The 16795-nt window shown below is 36.3% G+C and overlaps 2 protein-coding genes across 2 annotated transcripts in view; one reads left to right on the forward strand and one right to left on the reverse strand.

Moving 5' to 3' along the window:
* Positions 1 to 558: 558 nt before the first annotated feature.
* LOC113059728 (FXYD domain-containing ion transport regulator 7-like) lies at positions 559 to 12897 on the reverse strand. Its single transcript, XM_026228273.1, has 11 exons — positions 11874 to 12897; positions 9701 to 9724; positions 6802 to 6876; positions 6294 to 6327; positions 5866 to 5897; positions 5755 to 5792; positions 3125 to 3163; positions 2938 to 3012; positions 2687 to 2714; positions 1339 to 1379; positions 559 to 1241 (listed from the first exon to the last, which is right to left on the reverse strand). Exons 4-11 carry the CDS (start codon positions 6318 to 6320, stop codon positions 1222 to 1224), a joined length of 300 nt encoding a protein of 99 aa, XP_026084058.1. The 5' UTR covers positions 6321 to 6327; positions 6802 to 6876; positions 9701 to 9724; positions 11874 to 12897; the 3' UTR covers positions 559 to 1221.
* Positions 11871 to 16795, forward strand: part of LOC113059471 (engulfment and cell motility protein 1-like) — a gene marked incomplete at its 5' end in the record, with an annotated part of 35016 nt that continues 30091 nt past the window's right edge. Inside the window, one exon of the mRNA XM_026228002.1 lies at positions 11871 to 11939. Within this exon, the coding sequence (XP_026083787.1) occupies positions 11871 to 11939 (69 nt within the window). The remainder of the gene's footprint in view (positions 11940 to 16795) is intronic.

The following is a 16795-nucleotide window of genomic DNA, read 5'->3' on the forward strand; positions in this document are numbered from 1 at the left end:
AGTAGCCCTTTTCAGCTCTTCATTATGACTGCTGTGAACTACTTCACTCTTAAAGAAAACAATATATATCATCTTCAGTATAATGAGGACTTGTAATGAATTGATTAGCATTCCCCCAAAAACATGCTGATCAAACAGATGTGCGTTGCTTCATTATTCTTTAAAAGTTATATGGATGAAATACATTCAGTTGCAATTAAGTCATTAGCCTTTTAGTACCTAGTTGGGGACAAAAGTATATGTTATAAAGTTCTTTGTTTACTGGAATGCAATATATTCAAATATTCATGCCATTACAAATGGATGTAAGATCATGTGTAAATCCGAGGAAGGGTTGCACCAGCCGCTCATTAGGCTTGACTTAAATTGAGATATTAAGTTAGCTTACTAACTACTAGTTAGTTTGTAACACTGTGGTTGCACTCTTAGTTCTTAAGGCAACACATGACTTCACAGATCCAAGAAACGACTTTACAATTAGTAAACAGAAGATTTTAGAAAAGCTCTGCATTCCAGTTTATATGATTGATGTCAAAACTGTTAATGGTAAAAAAAAAATGAAAAAATTAACCTCCACTGAAATATGATATATGCCAATAATTGTGAAACACATTCAATAGTATTTCAAATACACAAAAAATCTAAAAGAGTGAATAAATATGAGGAGTTCAGATGCAAAGGTCTCTAAGTGTCATCTAAAAAAATTATCAGGCTCCTATGTTTAGGTAAATGTACTTTAATGGCAATGTATTGATCCTTTTCTAATGCACTTAGAGGCTTTTGCTCTTCATATATACTACAAGACTAAAAGAACTAGAAAGTTGTCTTACATTTTATGTAATTTTATCTACAATATAGTATATGAGTATATTTGTCATTCAGTCTGCAAGGTTTCAATTCATTATTCATGATTGCTTCCATAAATATTTCCATAAATGACCTTTATATAACAACAACAAAATATAAAGCATATTATTCATGCATGAGTAAAATAACTGGGGTCAGGTGAGATGCATCATGAATGTTGTCGTTGAACACAAAAGTGATGTAATGTAGCACATGTGCTATAGACCTAAAAATACATCAGATTTAGACCTATTAGATTAGCATTTAGGCTGAGGTTACAAAAAAAAGGTCAAGCAGGTTTGATTCTCCTCCACATTTCTGTGCAACTGAGCATTTCTTCTAGCTGAAACGGGCCGCCCTGTCGCACCATCTGCTTTACACTGTCTGAGGTGGAACTAAAAGAAAAAAGGTCAAAAGTATCAAGCGTTCAATAAAAACAGGCCTGTATTTTTTGTGTGTGTGTGTGTGTAATTAATGTTTGTGTTAGTGTACCTTCTGTCTTCGGTGGCTGAGGGCCTTCCACTGGACTAGATCTGTAGGGAAAAAACAAAAACAGACAATTATCCCACAAAGCCATGCTGGTCTGTCTAAACCTGGGGTGTCAAACTCAATACTCAGCTCATGGAGAGCCAAAGTCCTGCAGAGTTTGGCTCCAGTTTGCTCCCACACACCTACCTTGAGTTGTAATCATGAAGACCTTGATTAGCTGGTTCAGGTGTGTTTTAATATAGAGTCAGAACTAAATTCTGCAGGGCTGTGGACCCCTGGTCTAAGCACTCTGAAATATTAAGCATGCATGTGCTTCCGCATTAGTCAGATGTAAAGTGTTAGTTATGCAAGAGCATACTTCAACATTATCAAACAATTCAGATCATCTCAAGATGACATGCTGAGCATCAGCATAATCAGACTACGTCTACATTAATCCGGATACATTTGAAAACAGCATTTCCATTTTGAAACACTCTCCATCCACATGTTCTCCAAAAGTTTCTCGTTCCCACTGAAATGTAGGAAAATGCTAAATCATTATACTGTGCATCAGTAAAACGTAATAAGAGCTCTTCAAGGTGATGCAAAGAGACCAAATATTAACTTCCTAAAGTTATCATGCTCTCATTCTGGCATTATCGTTTTATTTGCAAAATATCTCACCACTTATTGGTGCATCCAGGTCACACCCAATCACCGGATATTCCAGAGAAATATGCGTCACATGACTAAATATGCATCGTTGTTTTAAAATAACTCCACTTTCACAGTCCACACTATAACATTTTCAAATGCATCCACTTGGAAGAGCGTCTTCAAAAAGCTTGATTTTCGCAGGACAAAAACACCATCTTGGTGTTAACAGAAAGGCCGAAACCCAAATGGTAGAGAAAAAGATGCATTTTCTAATGTAGCCGGATAAGTGTAGAGGTAACCTCAATCTTCTTGATATACACTTCCTACCCACTTCAGTCCATGATTTAGGACGTGCAAGAATAACAAACCTTCTGCCTTATTGTTGTAAACATATTGAACTATAACTGCAGTTTTTATGAACACAGCAGATGTCTTTGATATATCTGGTCGTGCAAGTAAAACATGCTGTTGTTGGAATTGATACAACAGTGTTGGTGAGCTGAAATAAAAGAAGCTGGTCAGTTCAGAAACCGATAAGTTCAGAAACCAGGGGCTGCATTCAAAGAGTAAAGGAGCTTTTCCAGTGAACAGGCATGGCACCATTGATTCGATTCCACTGATCTCTTTTTCTTTCAGGACATTTCCTCATCCTTTATTCGGACTCAATCCACATGCACAGTCAAGGCTGCACATTTGCGTGAAAAACTCTTACTTGGATTTTGAGCATTTGAACTTTTTACCTGTCAGAACAAAATTAAAATAAAAAACATTTAGAGATGGTGAAATATATTATTGTGAGAGGGAGTTCACAATAATGCGGGGTCAACTGAATTAGAGTTTAGCCAGTTTGTAAGAAATGCATCTAAATCTCATGTAATATTTTAGTTTAAACCACATTTTTGCAGAAGACAAATGTACATTCATTCAGCACTAAAATGTCTTATTATTATGTTAGTGACTTACTCATAGCAATAAGAATCCCAGTTACGAACATAACCACAGCAAGGACGACACCCGTAGTCCGCAACGTCTCATAATCTAAGCTCAGAAATCAAGAATGATGAAATAATTGTGATTTTTTTTTTAATTTATTTATTTATTTATTTATTTTGGCTTTCTCGGTGTATACACTTCCATGCAATAGTCTTACCGTAATGAAAGGCACTCTGGTCCGTATACATGTATGACTCTGTAAATACATTTAAATATTTTTTACAACTTTGAAACAAACGGAACCCCTATAATAGACTTAACATGGATCTTCACCGTGAGGAGTGAAGTAGCTAAGGAAGGCAATGCAGGGGGACAGAGTTCAGCACCATGGACAGATGCTAGTTAATTAAATATATTAATATGGGGATATCAGCAAACACTGGACAGTCAGAGTCTAATGAGCTCTCAAATAACGAGCTTATTAGCTGAAATTCATTCAGAATGCAATCGTTTGAAATACTAATCACATAAACAGTGATCTCAATTAGCTGATGAGTGCGTCCTACGACTCGAGGCAGAAGGGCATCTTGCAAACTCAGGTGTTTTCAGCTGAGAACCTCAGGATTCGGGTTATTGATTGCTGCATAACGAGGCTGCGGGATCAGCGAAAAACCGGTTGGATGGATGTAAGCGCTCTGAGAACTGCAGTCTCCACAAGCAAGTGGCGAGTGAATTTCCTCTAGTGATCATCAATAAAACTGTCTAAATTTACAGTATTGAGAACATTTAGTAGGGCTTTCTATATGAAAAAAAACATCTTTAGAAAATAACATACAAGACACATAACTTTCCCCTCGGACACTTAAAGAATTGGCTCTGTATCGCAATGATGCGGTTGTGTCTGAACTTCAAGGTTTAACGGCTTAGCGATTTCCAGCACTCCTCTCACTCTTAAAGAAACAGTTCACTCTAAAAATTAAAATTCAGATGACAGATGTCTTACCCGTTAACTTATGTCGTTTCAAAGCTTTATATTTTTATGTTTCCTATTTCTAAGACTGCCGTTCTTCCTAACATTTAATTTTGTGTTGAAACAATGTCATACGGATCTAAAATAACGGCAGATTGATCATTTTCATCTATTTAAACAACCCGTCAACAGCGACGACCTCAAATACTGTTTTTCCCGAGAAACGACATAGTTTTAAATGTATCAAAGCATCTGCAGTATACGAACAAATTTAGGAAATAGCCTAGATTAGACTGGAATTACTGAATAGGACAACTACATATATATGCAACAATATTATTAATTCCTCTCAAATTACATAATAGTGTATAACTCCAAAAGTGTCATTTCTCAAATCTCAAATCATTCAGCAGTAGGCTACACATCTTAAAATGTGTTTAATAATTTCTTATGGCACAACCATGCAGTTTATCTTCAAAAGCAAATAGCTAAATCCAATAAACAGACGAACCTGTTGAAGCTGCCATTACTGCAGTGTTTTAACGAGCCAAGGTTTCCTCAATCTTGCTGTAGGCTGTATTTCAGCAACTGGAATGAAGAGAGACCGCTGTGGAGCACTGTATAGACGCCGCACTTCGGAGGTTACTCACTTACACCCCCTAGCGACACGGGTCAGTCGTGTTCCCAATAATTCGGTAGGGGAGGCTCCCAGACAAGACTGGCCAGTGCGGTGGGGTCTCCCCCCCTAATGAATACATGCGACAGAGAACCCCACCCATGCAGCAACAGGATTGGGGTCTGCAGGAGGATAAGGACGGGACGTGGAAGGTGGACAACACTTCAGTAAAATGAGATGATTGTGAGTTTCGGGACGTCAAGTATTTGTAGGCCTAAGCCGTTTAATAGAATTAGTTAAGCCGACAAAATCATATTGATGGTCTTGTCTATCTGCCGTTATAACTATATGGATGTACCGAAATCAGATTTTTGGGCCAAAGCCGAAACCGAACCTTCTGGATGCAATTGGACGAAAAAAAACAGCTTATATTCCGCTTTCTTTATCATTATTTTGGAAGCCCTCGGATGACATTTTTCTGTAATATCGCTTTGAATCACAAGATGGCGCCAGTGTTCTTCTCAAAATTTTGATTAAATGAAAAAAGACACATAGGTGCATGTTCTACAGAGCTGACCTCACACTAACCAATCAGAATTCAGTATTCCAGAGATTCGTGTAATATTCTGCATGCATAGAAAAGTTTTATATTCTTTTTTTATACAGAAGCTACATCGCAACATCATTATGCTGCAGTATCAAACTGCTTGTACTATTACTAGTAATAACAGGCTCAACTATTTATAACACAGACCGAATCCGAGAGACTTTCAGTGAAAATCATTTTATTTTTCAACAACAGTGTAGGCCTACAGTTAGGTTTGTGACAAAACTGAATGGACAATTTACAAAATATATAAAATGCCTACTTTTTGCTTTTAGCTATACTGAGCACTTCACTGGGAGACGAAATAAAAATAAAAAACATTACAAAAGGTGAGGGGGGAGGACTATCAAAGGTAGTTAAACATTATAAGTAGTTCTAGCTGAGAATCAATGGTTTTATTTAAACGTTTTTAAAACTTTTTTTTTAAAGGAGCACTCATACTCACATATTTAGGAAACAAAGACGATTAAAAAATTGTGAACACTAGAAGAACTAAATGCTCAACTTTTTCTTCTTCTGAATGGTCAAAGTTCTAAATAAGATTTCTCCTTAAGGAGCCATTCTTTCCATTAAAAACACCAGAGATACAAAGTCGTAAACATTTATGCAGGCTATAGAACATCACAATGAATCCAAAAGTGGAGGCAGTGTCACCTTTTTTCTCGGTTCCCTCGGCTAACTTTATTTTGCACCTGCGATAAAAATACCATAAATGTCAGTTTCTTTTGAAGTGTCATGAATTAAAATAATATGGATTATTCTCACCTCTGGCTGCCTCTGGGTCGAGACCCACTGGCCTGTGAAGCACGCAAAAGACAAGACAGACAAAATTGAAAAGGTGGTAATTTCCTGAAGAGCAGAAAAATAAATAGACGTGATGTCTAATTATTGGTCTAATTGCACCACTGGAACAGATGCGGTCACATTATAAAAAATGTGTGGCACAAAGGGTCAGCTGTCTGTTAATCACAGATCACACAGAAGTCATTGTCAAAGCAAGCAGATTTCTGTTGGTCAATGTGCCAATTCTGCATTACCAAATTAAACCTGTTTTACAATCTGGATGGTGAAATCTTTCTATAAATGCAAAATTCCTGATTCCATGGATTGAAATAACTAGATTTGGCCTGCAAAAAATGTGTAGCCTGAATATACTCTTAGAACAAAATGCATTTGTTTTCTTCGCCACTTACTTGGACTTGTTCCCTTTGCAGCGGCATTTCCGACCTATTAGAAACAAGCCAGAAATATGATCAGAACCATTGGTGGTTTATTGTTATACACAAGAGAAATGCATTCACAAAAACAAGCTGTTTTAGAGATTTCCTAGGTTGCTGTTACACATGAAGAAATAAAAAAAGAAGGGTTTCTCATTAGTAATGTATGTGGATTGATGGGGGTTCAGAGTAAGAGTGTCAAAGGTTAGACTGGCTGCTTTACCCTGTACACCATAAGTCATGGTGTGGTGTTGGGTGTCATAGAGAGGTTTAAACTTAGAGGGCATGAAAGACATGCTGGCTTGCAACCAGTCTACCCTCAGTAACTGATATTTGTTTATCTGCATGTGTGGATACATTCTTAGGTGAATATCTGTCTTTATTGAATATCTAAAAATATTCTAGAAATCTGATGGCAAGTGCTATACAAACGTATGATAACTCTTAAGTCTTTCTGAGAGCAGTACACAGATTTGACACTCACTGATAATGAGGAAGATCCCCATCAAGAAGAGGATCACAGCAAAGATCATACCACCGATCCTCAGGGATTCATAATCTGGAAGGAGGAGTCAGAAGAACATGTATAAATGCAGAAGTGATGCATGTTTTCATTTTATTAGAATATGTTAGTGAAACAAGATTCAGATGGGAAACATTCAACATAAGCTTAAAATATTTAAAACTAAAGCAAAAAAAAGAAAATAAAAATGTTTTAATAGTGGCAAAACAATATACAAATTACAGATTCACAAACAAAACAGACCTTTTGTATCAGGTACACACAGAATCTGTAGAATTGGCGCTCATTCACAAAGTTCTACACCCCACTCATTTGTTTACTAATATTTTGGCTTATTGGTCAGGCTTTAAACTCCCAAGTGTCTACTATTGTACTTTCATATAACAAATGTAGCAAATAATGTTAACAAATGATATATAACACCTCCTCATCTAACCAAAGGGTCTATGGACCCTTCCCCCAAAAGGAAGATATCACCTCAAAATGGACAGAACAGGCTTCTGGTTCCCCAGCGACCAAAGGCACACCATCTGATAACACTAGGTTTATGATGCCCTAGGAATGTGGCTAAGCAACTCTAAACTCAATTCTCTAAAAACAGACACATAATGCACATAAAAAGGGACTCTAATTTGGGCTGGGATAAAAGATTATTTTTTAAACGATTAATCTAGCGATTATTTTTTTCGATGCATCGATTAATCTAACGATTAATTTTTTTCAGACCGATTCAATTTCGATTATCTCCCCATTAATTGACCACTAACAATTTATACATGTTGATTTACATATCGGAATGAAAAAACATGAATTCTTTAACATTGCAATATATGTTTATTGCTCTTAAAATTACAAAAAAGACTGACTAAGAATGCATTACTTTGCAGTTGTATAGAGATAGCATTCAATAAAACCTTGAAGCCTTGAAAACACATAGCTTACTGAAACAAGCTTACTGAACACATAGGGCCTAGCTTACTGAAAAAAGTTCTTCTTTCAGATGAAAATAACAACAACTTGATGTCTAGCATTCAATAAAAAAGCCAAGGTCACCCAAAATACTTGTTTAGAGCAATTGAAAGAATACAGTAACCAATGTAAACTTGAGGGCTTTAAGCTAATACAGAGAGTGCTTTTCCAAAAAAAAAGAAAAAAGAAAAAAAATAACAGTGGGAGCCAGCAGCCTGTCATGGAAGAAAGAAAAATCTCCGAATGCTCCACGTGAAACTTTGGCGTTCCGCCCTTTTTTTCTATCGTGTCTAATGATTTTGGTTAATTTGCATGAGGAAGATAGAGAGAGAGAGAGAGAGAGAGAGAGCAATAAGCGCTCGTGTTGTTTGAAGACTGTGAGTGTGCACGCGCAGCCGGGGCTATCTCTCGTACGCGCCCCTGTCAGGCGCAGCAGTCATTCTATTCTACATCACTCACCGATCAAATAAGGCTTAGACAGCCGCCAAAAAAAAGATCAATGCAGAAAAACCCCTGGATTGATTATATAACGTTGGACAGAATGTTGATCCGGCCATCGCGTATATTCAGCGCTCATAAGGTAAACGTTTTGCAAACGTTTTTTAGAGAAATAAAAACAGGTCTACAAATCGATGCGCATATTTTGCGTCAATGTTGTCCCAGCCCTAACTCTAATTAATTCATAGCAAAACCTTTCTTTGAATTAATTCACATATATTTTAGGGCATTGTGTATGCTGTTGCTGTTTTTGTATATTGCGTATTTTATATGTTTTATACATACTTATGATGCACCACTAGTTAATATAACCTCATATATATGATGTTTGGTATCTGAGTTTGTATTTTCATGATCTAAATGAGAGTGTGTATTATATGTTGATGCCTATCCAACCCATTAGTTTTATAAGAATCTTGAAGATTCTTCTCTTCAATGCCCCAATCTAAATTCATATGCAAGACACCATACTAGGAACAAAGAGTGTAAAACTTCCCTCCAAAAAGATACCATTCCTCATTGGCTCACTCAAATGTGATATTGAGACATGCAAGTATCAAACTTAGTCTTATTAACTGAAACATTAGGTATACATTAGATACACCTTTTACAAAGGTGTGTTTGAACTAAGAAACGCATGTTTCCTTCAGGCTGTAGATCTGCTGAATATCAAATTGTACCATAGCTTCATGATCTTATTTCTCTTCTCTACTGCTTAAGTTTTAACCCCTTTTTCCTATGCCAACTGTATACGAGTGTGTGTGTGTGTGTGTGTGGTTCTGCAGATTCCAGTTTTCCCTGCGTGTGAGTGTTAAGGTCAACACAACAAGCACAAACAAATCTACTAAGCATAATGAAAATAGCTGAAGAATGACTTTCCTGGGACCAAACTCCTGTGTAGTAGTTTGATTTCTAAGTAGGGGTCTGCATTGTGCTTTTAATTTTAAATGGGACATTATATATGGACACTAAAAAAAATGTAAGTAAATTTAGGAAAATCTGGGGTAGATAGAAGATTCAATCTTATGTGTTTTACAGAAGCTTAGCCTCAGGGTGAATATTTTCCATTTATTTTGGGAAAACAGTAGTGGAAACGCAAAACTTCTCTGACTTCCCAGATGTTTCCTGAAGAGGGTGATGCACTTTGACCCTGAAAGCCTTTCTTAATACAACAGTGCTCAGCACACCTTGGGAAACTTCAGAGTGCAGTTGTAAGTCCCATAATAATGACTCCATTCACAATACACTGAGAAACACAAACGCCTCTGAGTAATCGCTGTTTTGCATTCAAGCATTTTTTTTCTCTTTCAGCTTTATAAAGTCAACCAAGAGATTTCCTTAATCCTCACAAGTTTGTATACTGCCCGAGCAGCTATAGTCCATCTGTACTCACCATAATGAAATGGACTGTCATATTCTGGTGGGAGAAAAAAAGAAAGTTTAGAGTCAAAACTCTGCAAAGCTGTTATCAATCAAAATGTAAATTGTTAAGAGAATTTAATATACTAATGCCAATATTCTAGTACCAAAAAAAGAAAGAAAGCTTTTTAAGAACTAAAAGCTTACAGTTCCAAACATATGTAAATGTTTCAATGCACACAAAATTAAACCTGGTCTAGCCTGGCTAAAATCACTGTTAATAAGCCAATGAGACATTCAGTTAATGCAAAACAGATATAGGCTATAAGACACTTATCACCTTTACCATTATATACAAAAACAGCAACAGCATACACAATGCCCTAAAATAGAGAAATGCTAGAGAAATGCGACAAAACTGTGGTAATTCTTACGTGCAGAGCCTCTCTCCTCTCTTTCTCTCTCTCTCTCTCTCTCTCGTGAAAATAAACACTTGATGAATTACAATGTTCTTAGAACAGAATACTGAAGTGGAGATCGCTAAATTGGATGAATCTTTGGATGATATTATGCACTGTAGATGATGATAACTTCAAACTGTTTGCAATTTTTCTCTGAGAAACTCCTTTCTGATATTGCTCCACTGATTGGATTACTCCATGAAATCCAAAATGAGCCAACATTTGGCATGACATTTCAAAATGTCTCACTTTCAACATTTGATATGTTATCTATATTCTATTGTGAATAGAATATAAATTTATGAGATTTGTAAATAATTCCATTCCTTTTTTACTCACAATTTGTATAGTGTCCCAACTTTGTTGGAATAGGGTTTGTACATTGTGGCAAGTGCACAGCAGTGGGAAGTGCTTAATTTGAATACAATAATATAATTTAAAATTGAGTAGAAAAGGGCACGGTTTCTAAAAATAATGAATAGAGCTTAATATATATAGGCTACAACTAGGTTTAATCTGGCCGCAGAGGAACACAACCGGGGTTGCCTTATAGAAAGAAATGTTATCCCCGAAACATTGCGCAATACGGAAATATCTGTTAAGCGCGTTACTTATCTTTGTCAACCTGGCAACCCTGTGCATGCGCTCTGTTTCCACTATAAACACGCTTGCTTTCTGAAAACACCTGTTAGCTTGCAATTTAGCGATCTCCACTTCAGTATTCTGTTCTAAGAACATTGTAATTCATCAAGTGTTTATTTTCACGAGAGAGAGAGAGAGAGAGAGAAAAAGAGAGGAGAGAGGCTCTGCACGTAAGAATTACCACAGTTTTGTCGCATTTCTCTAGCTGTGGTTTCCTTTAGAAACGATGTTACAAGCTCAAAGAAAATGTAGCTCTTGAGCGATTAACCTATTTATAGTTTATAAAAATATGCGGGGCAGTGCTAAAAAGCTATTTCCTGAGTGTCTGATTGCACGCTAAGTGTGATCTGTGTGAGTGACTGAGCGCGTGAGATACAGAAGACAGCGCATTAGTTTAGAACTCTCCTTTTTTTAAGTAGATTGCATTCATTTGTGCAATGATAACCTATAATCAATGTTAAGATGATTTATATATATTTATATATATATTAATATGAGTTCATTACAACATAAATGTATTAGAATGAGTAAATTATTTATGGGCTTAAAAACAAAATGCAAACAATCAGAATGTTGTACCTGGTGGGGAGTGCCCAATGTAAACATTAAACATATGCCACAACCTTACTATTCACTACAGTAATGGAGGCCCTTCATATTGCAGAGGTCAACTGCTTATAGTTGGTATGCAGTATGCCCTAAAGTATGCAGTGTTTCATAAACAGCTGTTTTACTAAATTTTACTTAGGTAAAATTCAGTGCAGTCATGTATCATGATATGTATCGTATCATTGCCTCTGCATCGTGATACGTATTTTATTGTGACTTTGCTGGTGATACACAGCCCTACTGTATAAAGTTAGGTACAGCATGAGCTGCACTGGCACACTTGAATGTCTCAAGACTCGTGGTGTGAGACTAGTGTTATTTGCCAGGCTTTTCAGAACAGAAATTACACCATCTGCTCTAGTATTTCAGATTAGCAGTCAAGTGCAACGGCAGCCAAGTTTTATTAAACAATAACAAACAGAACGTCAGAAGCATAAAAAAACTTGTATTTTTTATTTTTATCATTCACAGCAGTCCCTCTAACTACAAACTTACCTGGCATTTTCCGGCCAAAAGCTGATCCTGCAGCTAAACAAAAATCCATCGCGTCTGAAAAAACAGGTGAGTGTGAGACACTGGGCTGTCTTCAATCGCTGCAAACTTCCGCACATACTTCAGCTCTTGTGGGAAGGTTTATAAACCTGACTAATGAAGTATCACTTCTCTCATATTGCTAACTTGGCCATTTAACAAACCACTTCAACTATGAAAGTCCTGACAGTTGTGGGTGACTTTTTGGTTGGACATCAAGTGCTAAAAAATAAAAGTGATTTAATCAAGCTGGAGCATTATTGACACACTGTGTCTGCACAAAAAAGATCTCTTACAGTTCCCCAGCATGTTTCTCTCTCCTGTTGCTAAGAATGGTAAAAGGGCTCTATTTTTAGAGGATAAGGAGCCGAGGGACATGGCTGTGGGGTATGGTATTTCAGATGATATTTGGTAAGTGGCATACAGACGTTAGTGTTTTAGCTGTTTTAACTCAAAACACATCACATATCACCTATCTCAAATACACGGGCTAATCAGCAATAGATATAACAATATCCTTCAGAGATAAAACCTAGTTCACTAGTGTAAAGAAAGACCACAGTAAATTACAGTTGTTGCACAGATGTGTCAGTGTTTTTCAACAGGATCAATTCTGAAGAAGAGGATGAGGATAGAAACTCCTCTCCCCATTTAACCCACTTCTGTGACATTTTACTGAATTCTTGATGGCAGGCAGCACCATCTTCCTCCCCATTATCACAAGTATTCTCACACCAAAATAAACATTCTTATGACTTCGCGATCAAAAACAAGTCTCGAGGAGATAAAATGTGATAAAGATGAAAGAGCACACTACAAATCTAACAATGTATTCAAGGCTGCATGCGCAGAAACTGAAGGGGATCATTTTTGTGCACATCGATTGGAACAACAGATCTCAATGCAGAAAACGCTTATAAAGAGACGTGGCAGTTATGCAAGACATCTTACGGCAAAAAATAATAGCTGATTAATCTTAAAAATATGAATAAATAAATAAATAAACCGCAAAGTGCGTCAAAGTCTTACCAGCTCGATACCGCTCAACACCACAAAGAATTTGGTTTTATTGAATGCCTGGGGCAAATCTCTCGACAACACAGTATATTATGAGGCTTTACAAAAATTATTTAGAATTAGTAAAATAGTGATTCAAAAGTTTAATATCTTCTTATACGAGTTCAAAAAACGCTATTCTTTAAACTGTGAGCTGCTCGCATTCATTGTTGTAGACATGACACACGTCCAAATATTTCCTGATGTTCGAACGCGCGGTCGCGCGCCTGTGTAGCAGAACCGCGCTGCAACCTCTGTTCGCTCTCATGAAGCCAACAAGGAAGTGTGACTATGGGATTATAATCCCGTAAATGACTAATACTGCAATTCATCGACTGGACGCTTGAGGCTGGCTGCAAAAGGGAGTCAATCCCATAGACTCCCAATGTTAAAATGGCCAACTTTACAGCAGACAAAAACATGTTTATAGCCTGGTTCAAAAATTAGTTTGGTCTATATAGCTAATTTTCCCTTCATGACAACTGTGAGGGGGGTGAATTTTTATAACCCCTCCATTTAAATTAAATGAAACCTTAAAGTTTTGCTTAATTAAGGTCGTGGCCACTTGAGTGACAGCCTGCTGACACTGCCGGTGTTCTGAAATTGTCGGTGTCTGAGATATTCGGTGTCACTGGGCGGAGTATACATGAATATTCATGAGTTTCTTGTAGAGTTAAAGCGACTGTGAAAATATTAGTGCGTTTTCACTGAAACACAAACGATTTTCAAAAAGGTATGTTTTAGCGTAGAATGACATTATGCTTAGTGTATTCTTGTTTTTATTACCAGTTATGCAAATTAATTTATAGATTGTGTCATGGTTAGTGATTGTCGTAATGATTTACCTGAGGTAGGCTATGCTCCAAATTAAGCCGTTTTATAATATTGTTATTTGACATAGCCTAAATAAGAGTCCTTAAAATGTGTCATTTTATAACTTTGCCAAAATGTATCTGTTGTGCCATAATAAAATGTATGATGATTATTCTGTGTCATTCTTAATCGTTTGCTCAATCATTCAAAAAAAGTTTTTAATAACAAAGCGAAATACATGATATTTTTAAATACATGAACTGGAATATTAACATTGTTAATCTCTCTATTTTTTTTCAACCTTGCAGTACTTTGACAATGTTTTGCTCATTTTCTACAAACTTATAACAATTAAAATGTTTTATAGTTTGTGTAAATCAAATGGCTAAATCAAACCATACAGTAATTTGTATATTTTAATTTCAAAGATAAAAGTAGATTGCTATGGAAGCATATGGGTAGCATTATTCAATTTGGGATGTAATATGCAAAATGACAATGCAATATGTAAAATGGCAATGCATTTCTGTATTTACATTTACATTTTCCAATACATTTGTGCAACGTTTGGTGCAAAATGAAAATGAAAATTAAATTACATAATTTTAATTTGCCATTTACTACACCAGTTTTAAAAGGTAAAATGAATATTAATTTTAACGCTTTATAAGTTGCAAAATTAAAATTAAAATGTATTACAGAAATGATTAGACATGTTAAAGCAAAAACTGTGGCAAAATGATCATTTAAATGCTATTTTTCTTAATTGCATTAACACTCACAGTCAAGACACTTACGATTGCATTTTCATTCGGTGTCCCGCAATGAATGTAGCAAAACTCAATGTGCACATTGAAAATGCATTCCGAGCCGATCACGTGTCCCCGTCCTCGCGCCACGTCAATCATTGTGTGAACAAGGCGGGGCTTACAGAAGGTCAGAGACTCAAGTCTCAAGAAGAGGATTCAAGTGAGAGAACATGGACAAGACAGTTGGTCCGTGTATGTTTTGATCATTTCGGTTTATGGCTTCAATATTTCATTCGGACTTGTGGGCGGAGCTGAAACGCTGCTTTCATCTGATTGGCCGAATCGGATCGGTTTTCATCTGACAGCCTTCAGCTGAAATGTCTGAAACTACACTCACTGTTAATTAGCATAATATTTGAATCAGATGTAGCTGGGCACATAATTCGTGCTGCTGAGACCTGCAAATTATTTCTAGGTTGTAGTATTGTATGAATATTGTCCCACTGATAAAAACAGTGCAAATAGTTCTGTCCCTTTGGATAACAGTAAAGTGGAAATAAATATAGTTAAATTTATGAAATAAAATTAAATAGGATTTTTTGGGAAGGTAAGTCTGGCCAGTTATACAAGCAACACGAGTCGGACGAGTCTAAACATATGAGCTGAATTGGGTGAAACATTAAAGTTCTAGTCTGTGTCAATTACTCTCATAATAAATAATAATAATAATGTTAACTGTATTTTTCGGTATAAGTTGTATCAGTCCAAAAATACGTCATGACGAGGAAAAAAACATATATAAGTCGCACTGGACTATATGTCACATTTATTCAAGACCAAGAGAAAACATTACCGTCTACAGCCACGAGAGGGCGCTCTGGGGTAGGCTACAGGAGCACTGAGCACCATAGAGCTAATTTTACTATTTTTATTTAGAAATTTAACTATATTAATTTTTACAATTATTTATTAATGTCTCACACACACACACACACACACACACACACACACACACACATACCTAGTGCCTTATGACTTAAAAGATGAGAGTGGTAAATGTTACAGACATGGAACTGTTCAGTCTATTATTGATTTTAATTTCCACTTCACTGTTATCCAAAGGGACAGAACTATTTGCACTGTATTTATCAGTGGGACAATATTCATACAATACTACAACCTAGAAATAATTTGCAGGTCTCAGCAGCACGAATTATGTGCCCAGCTACATCTGATTCAAATATTATGCTAATTAACAGTGAGCGGTGGTTTCAGACATTACAGTGCTTCACTCGCACTGACTCTTATTTTGCCTGAAAGAATGACAAGACCGAGTTGAAGGCTGTCAGATGAAAACCGATCCGATTCGACCAATCAGATGAAAGCAGCGTTTCAGCTCCGCCCACAAGTCCGAATGAAATATTGAAGCCATAAACCGAAATGATCAAAACATACACGGACCAACTGTCTTGTCCATGTTGTCTCACTTGATTGAATCCTCTTCTTGAGACTTGAGTCTCTGACCTTCTGTAAGCCCCGCCTTGTTCACACAATGATTGACGTGGCGCGAGGACGGGGACACGTGATCGGCTCGGAATGCATTTTCAATGTGCACATTGAGTTTTGCTACATTCATTGCGGGACACTGAATGAAAATGCAATCGTAAGTGTCTTGACTGTGAGTGTTAATGCAATTAAGAAAAATAGCATTTAAATGATCATTTTGCCACAGTTTTTGCTTTAACATGTTAGACATATCTAATCATTTCTGTAATACATTTTCATTTTAATTTTGCAACTTATAAAGCGTTAAAATTAATATTCATTTTACATATTAAAACTGGTGTAGTAAATGGCAAATGAAAATTATGTAATTTAATTTTCATTTTCATTTTGCACCAAACGTTGCACAAATGTATTGGAAAATGTAAATGTAAATACAGAAATGCATTGCCATTTTACATATTGCATTGTCATTTTGCATATTACATCCCAAATTGAATAATGCTACCCATATGCTTCCATAGATTGCTTTAGCTGAATAAAGACTTCAATTGATTCTGTGTTAAAAGTTTTATTAACAGATGTGGTGAAGGCATTACATAAATGTAATTTACTACACATCTGTATAAATATAAAATACATGGGCATGTTTTGAAAAAAAAAGGTGAAAGCTACACAAGGGTGTAAAAACTATGTGTTTAGGGGTAGGTCTACTGATCAACACAATCAAGCACATGTTATATGATTTCGGTTGTAAGTAAATTA

The sequence above is a fragment of the Carassius auratus genome, chromosome 41, assembly GCF_003368295.1.
Source record: "Carassius auratus strain Wakin chromosome 41, ASM336829v1, whole genome shotgun sequence".
In the NCBI taxonomy this organism is placed as follows: Eukaryota; Metazoa; Chordata; class Actinopteri; order Cypriniformes; family Cyprinidae; genus Carassius; species Carassius auratus.

Coding starts and splice junctions, on each gene's coding strand:
- LOC113059728 (XM_026228273.1), bottom strand. CDS start 6,320: ATGCCGCTGCAAAGGGAACAAGTCCAA. Junction 3,164..5,754: donor CGAGGGAACCGAGAAAAAAG/GTGACACTGCCT, acceptor ATGTATTTACAG/AGTCATACATGTATACGGAC. Junction 1,242..1,338: donor TCAGCCACCGAAGACAGAAG/GTACACTAACAC, acceptor TTTTTCTTTTAG/TTCCACCTCAGACAGTGTAA.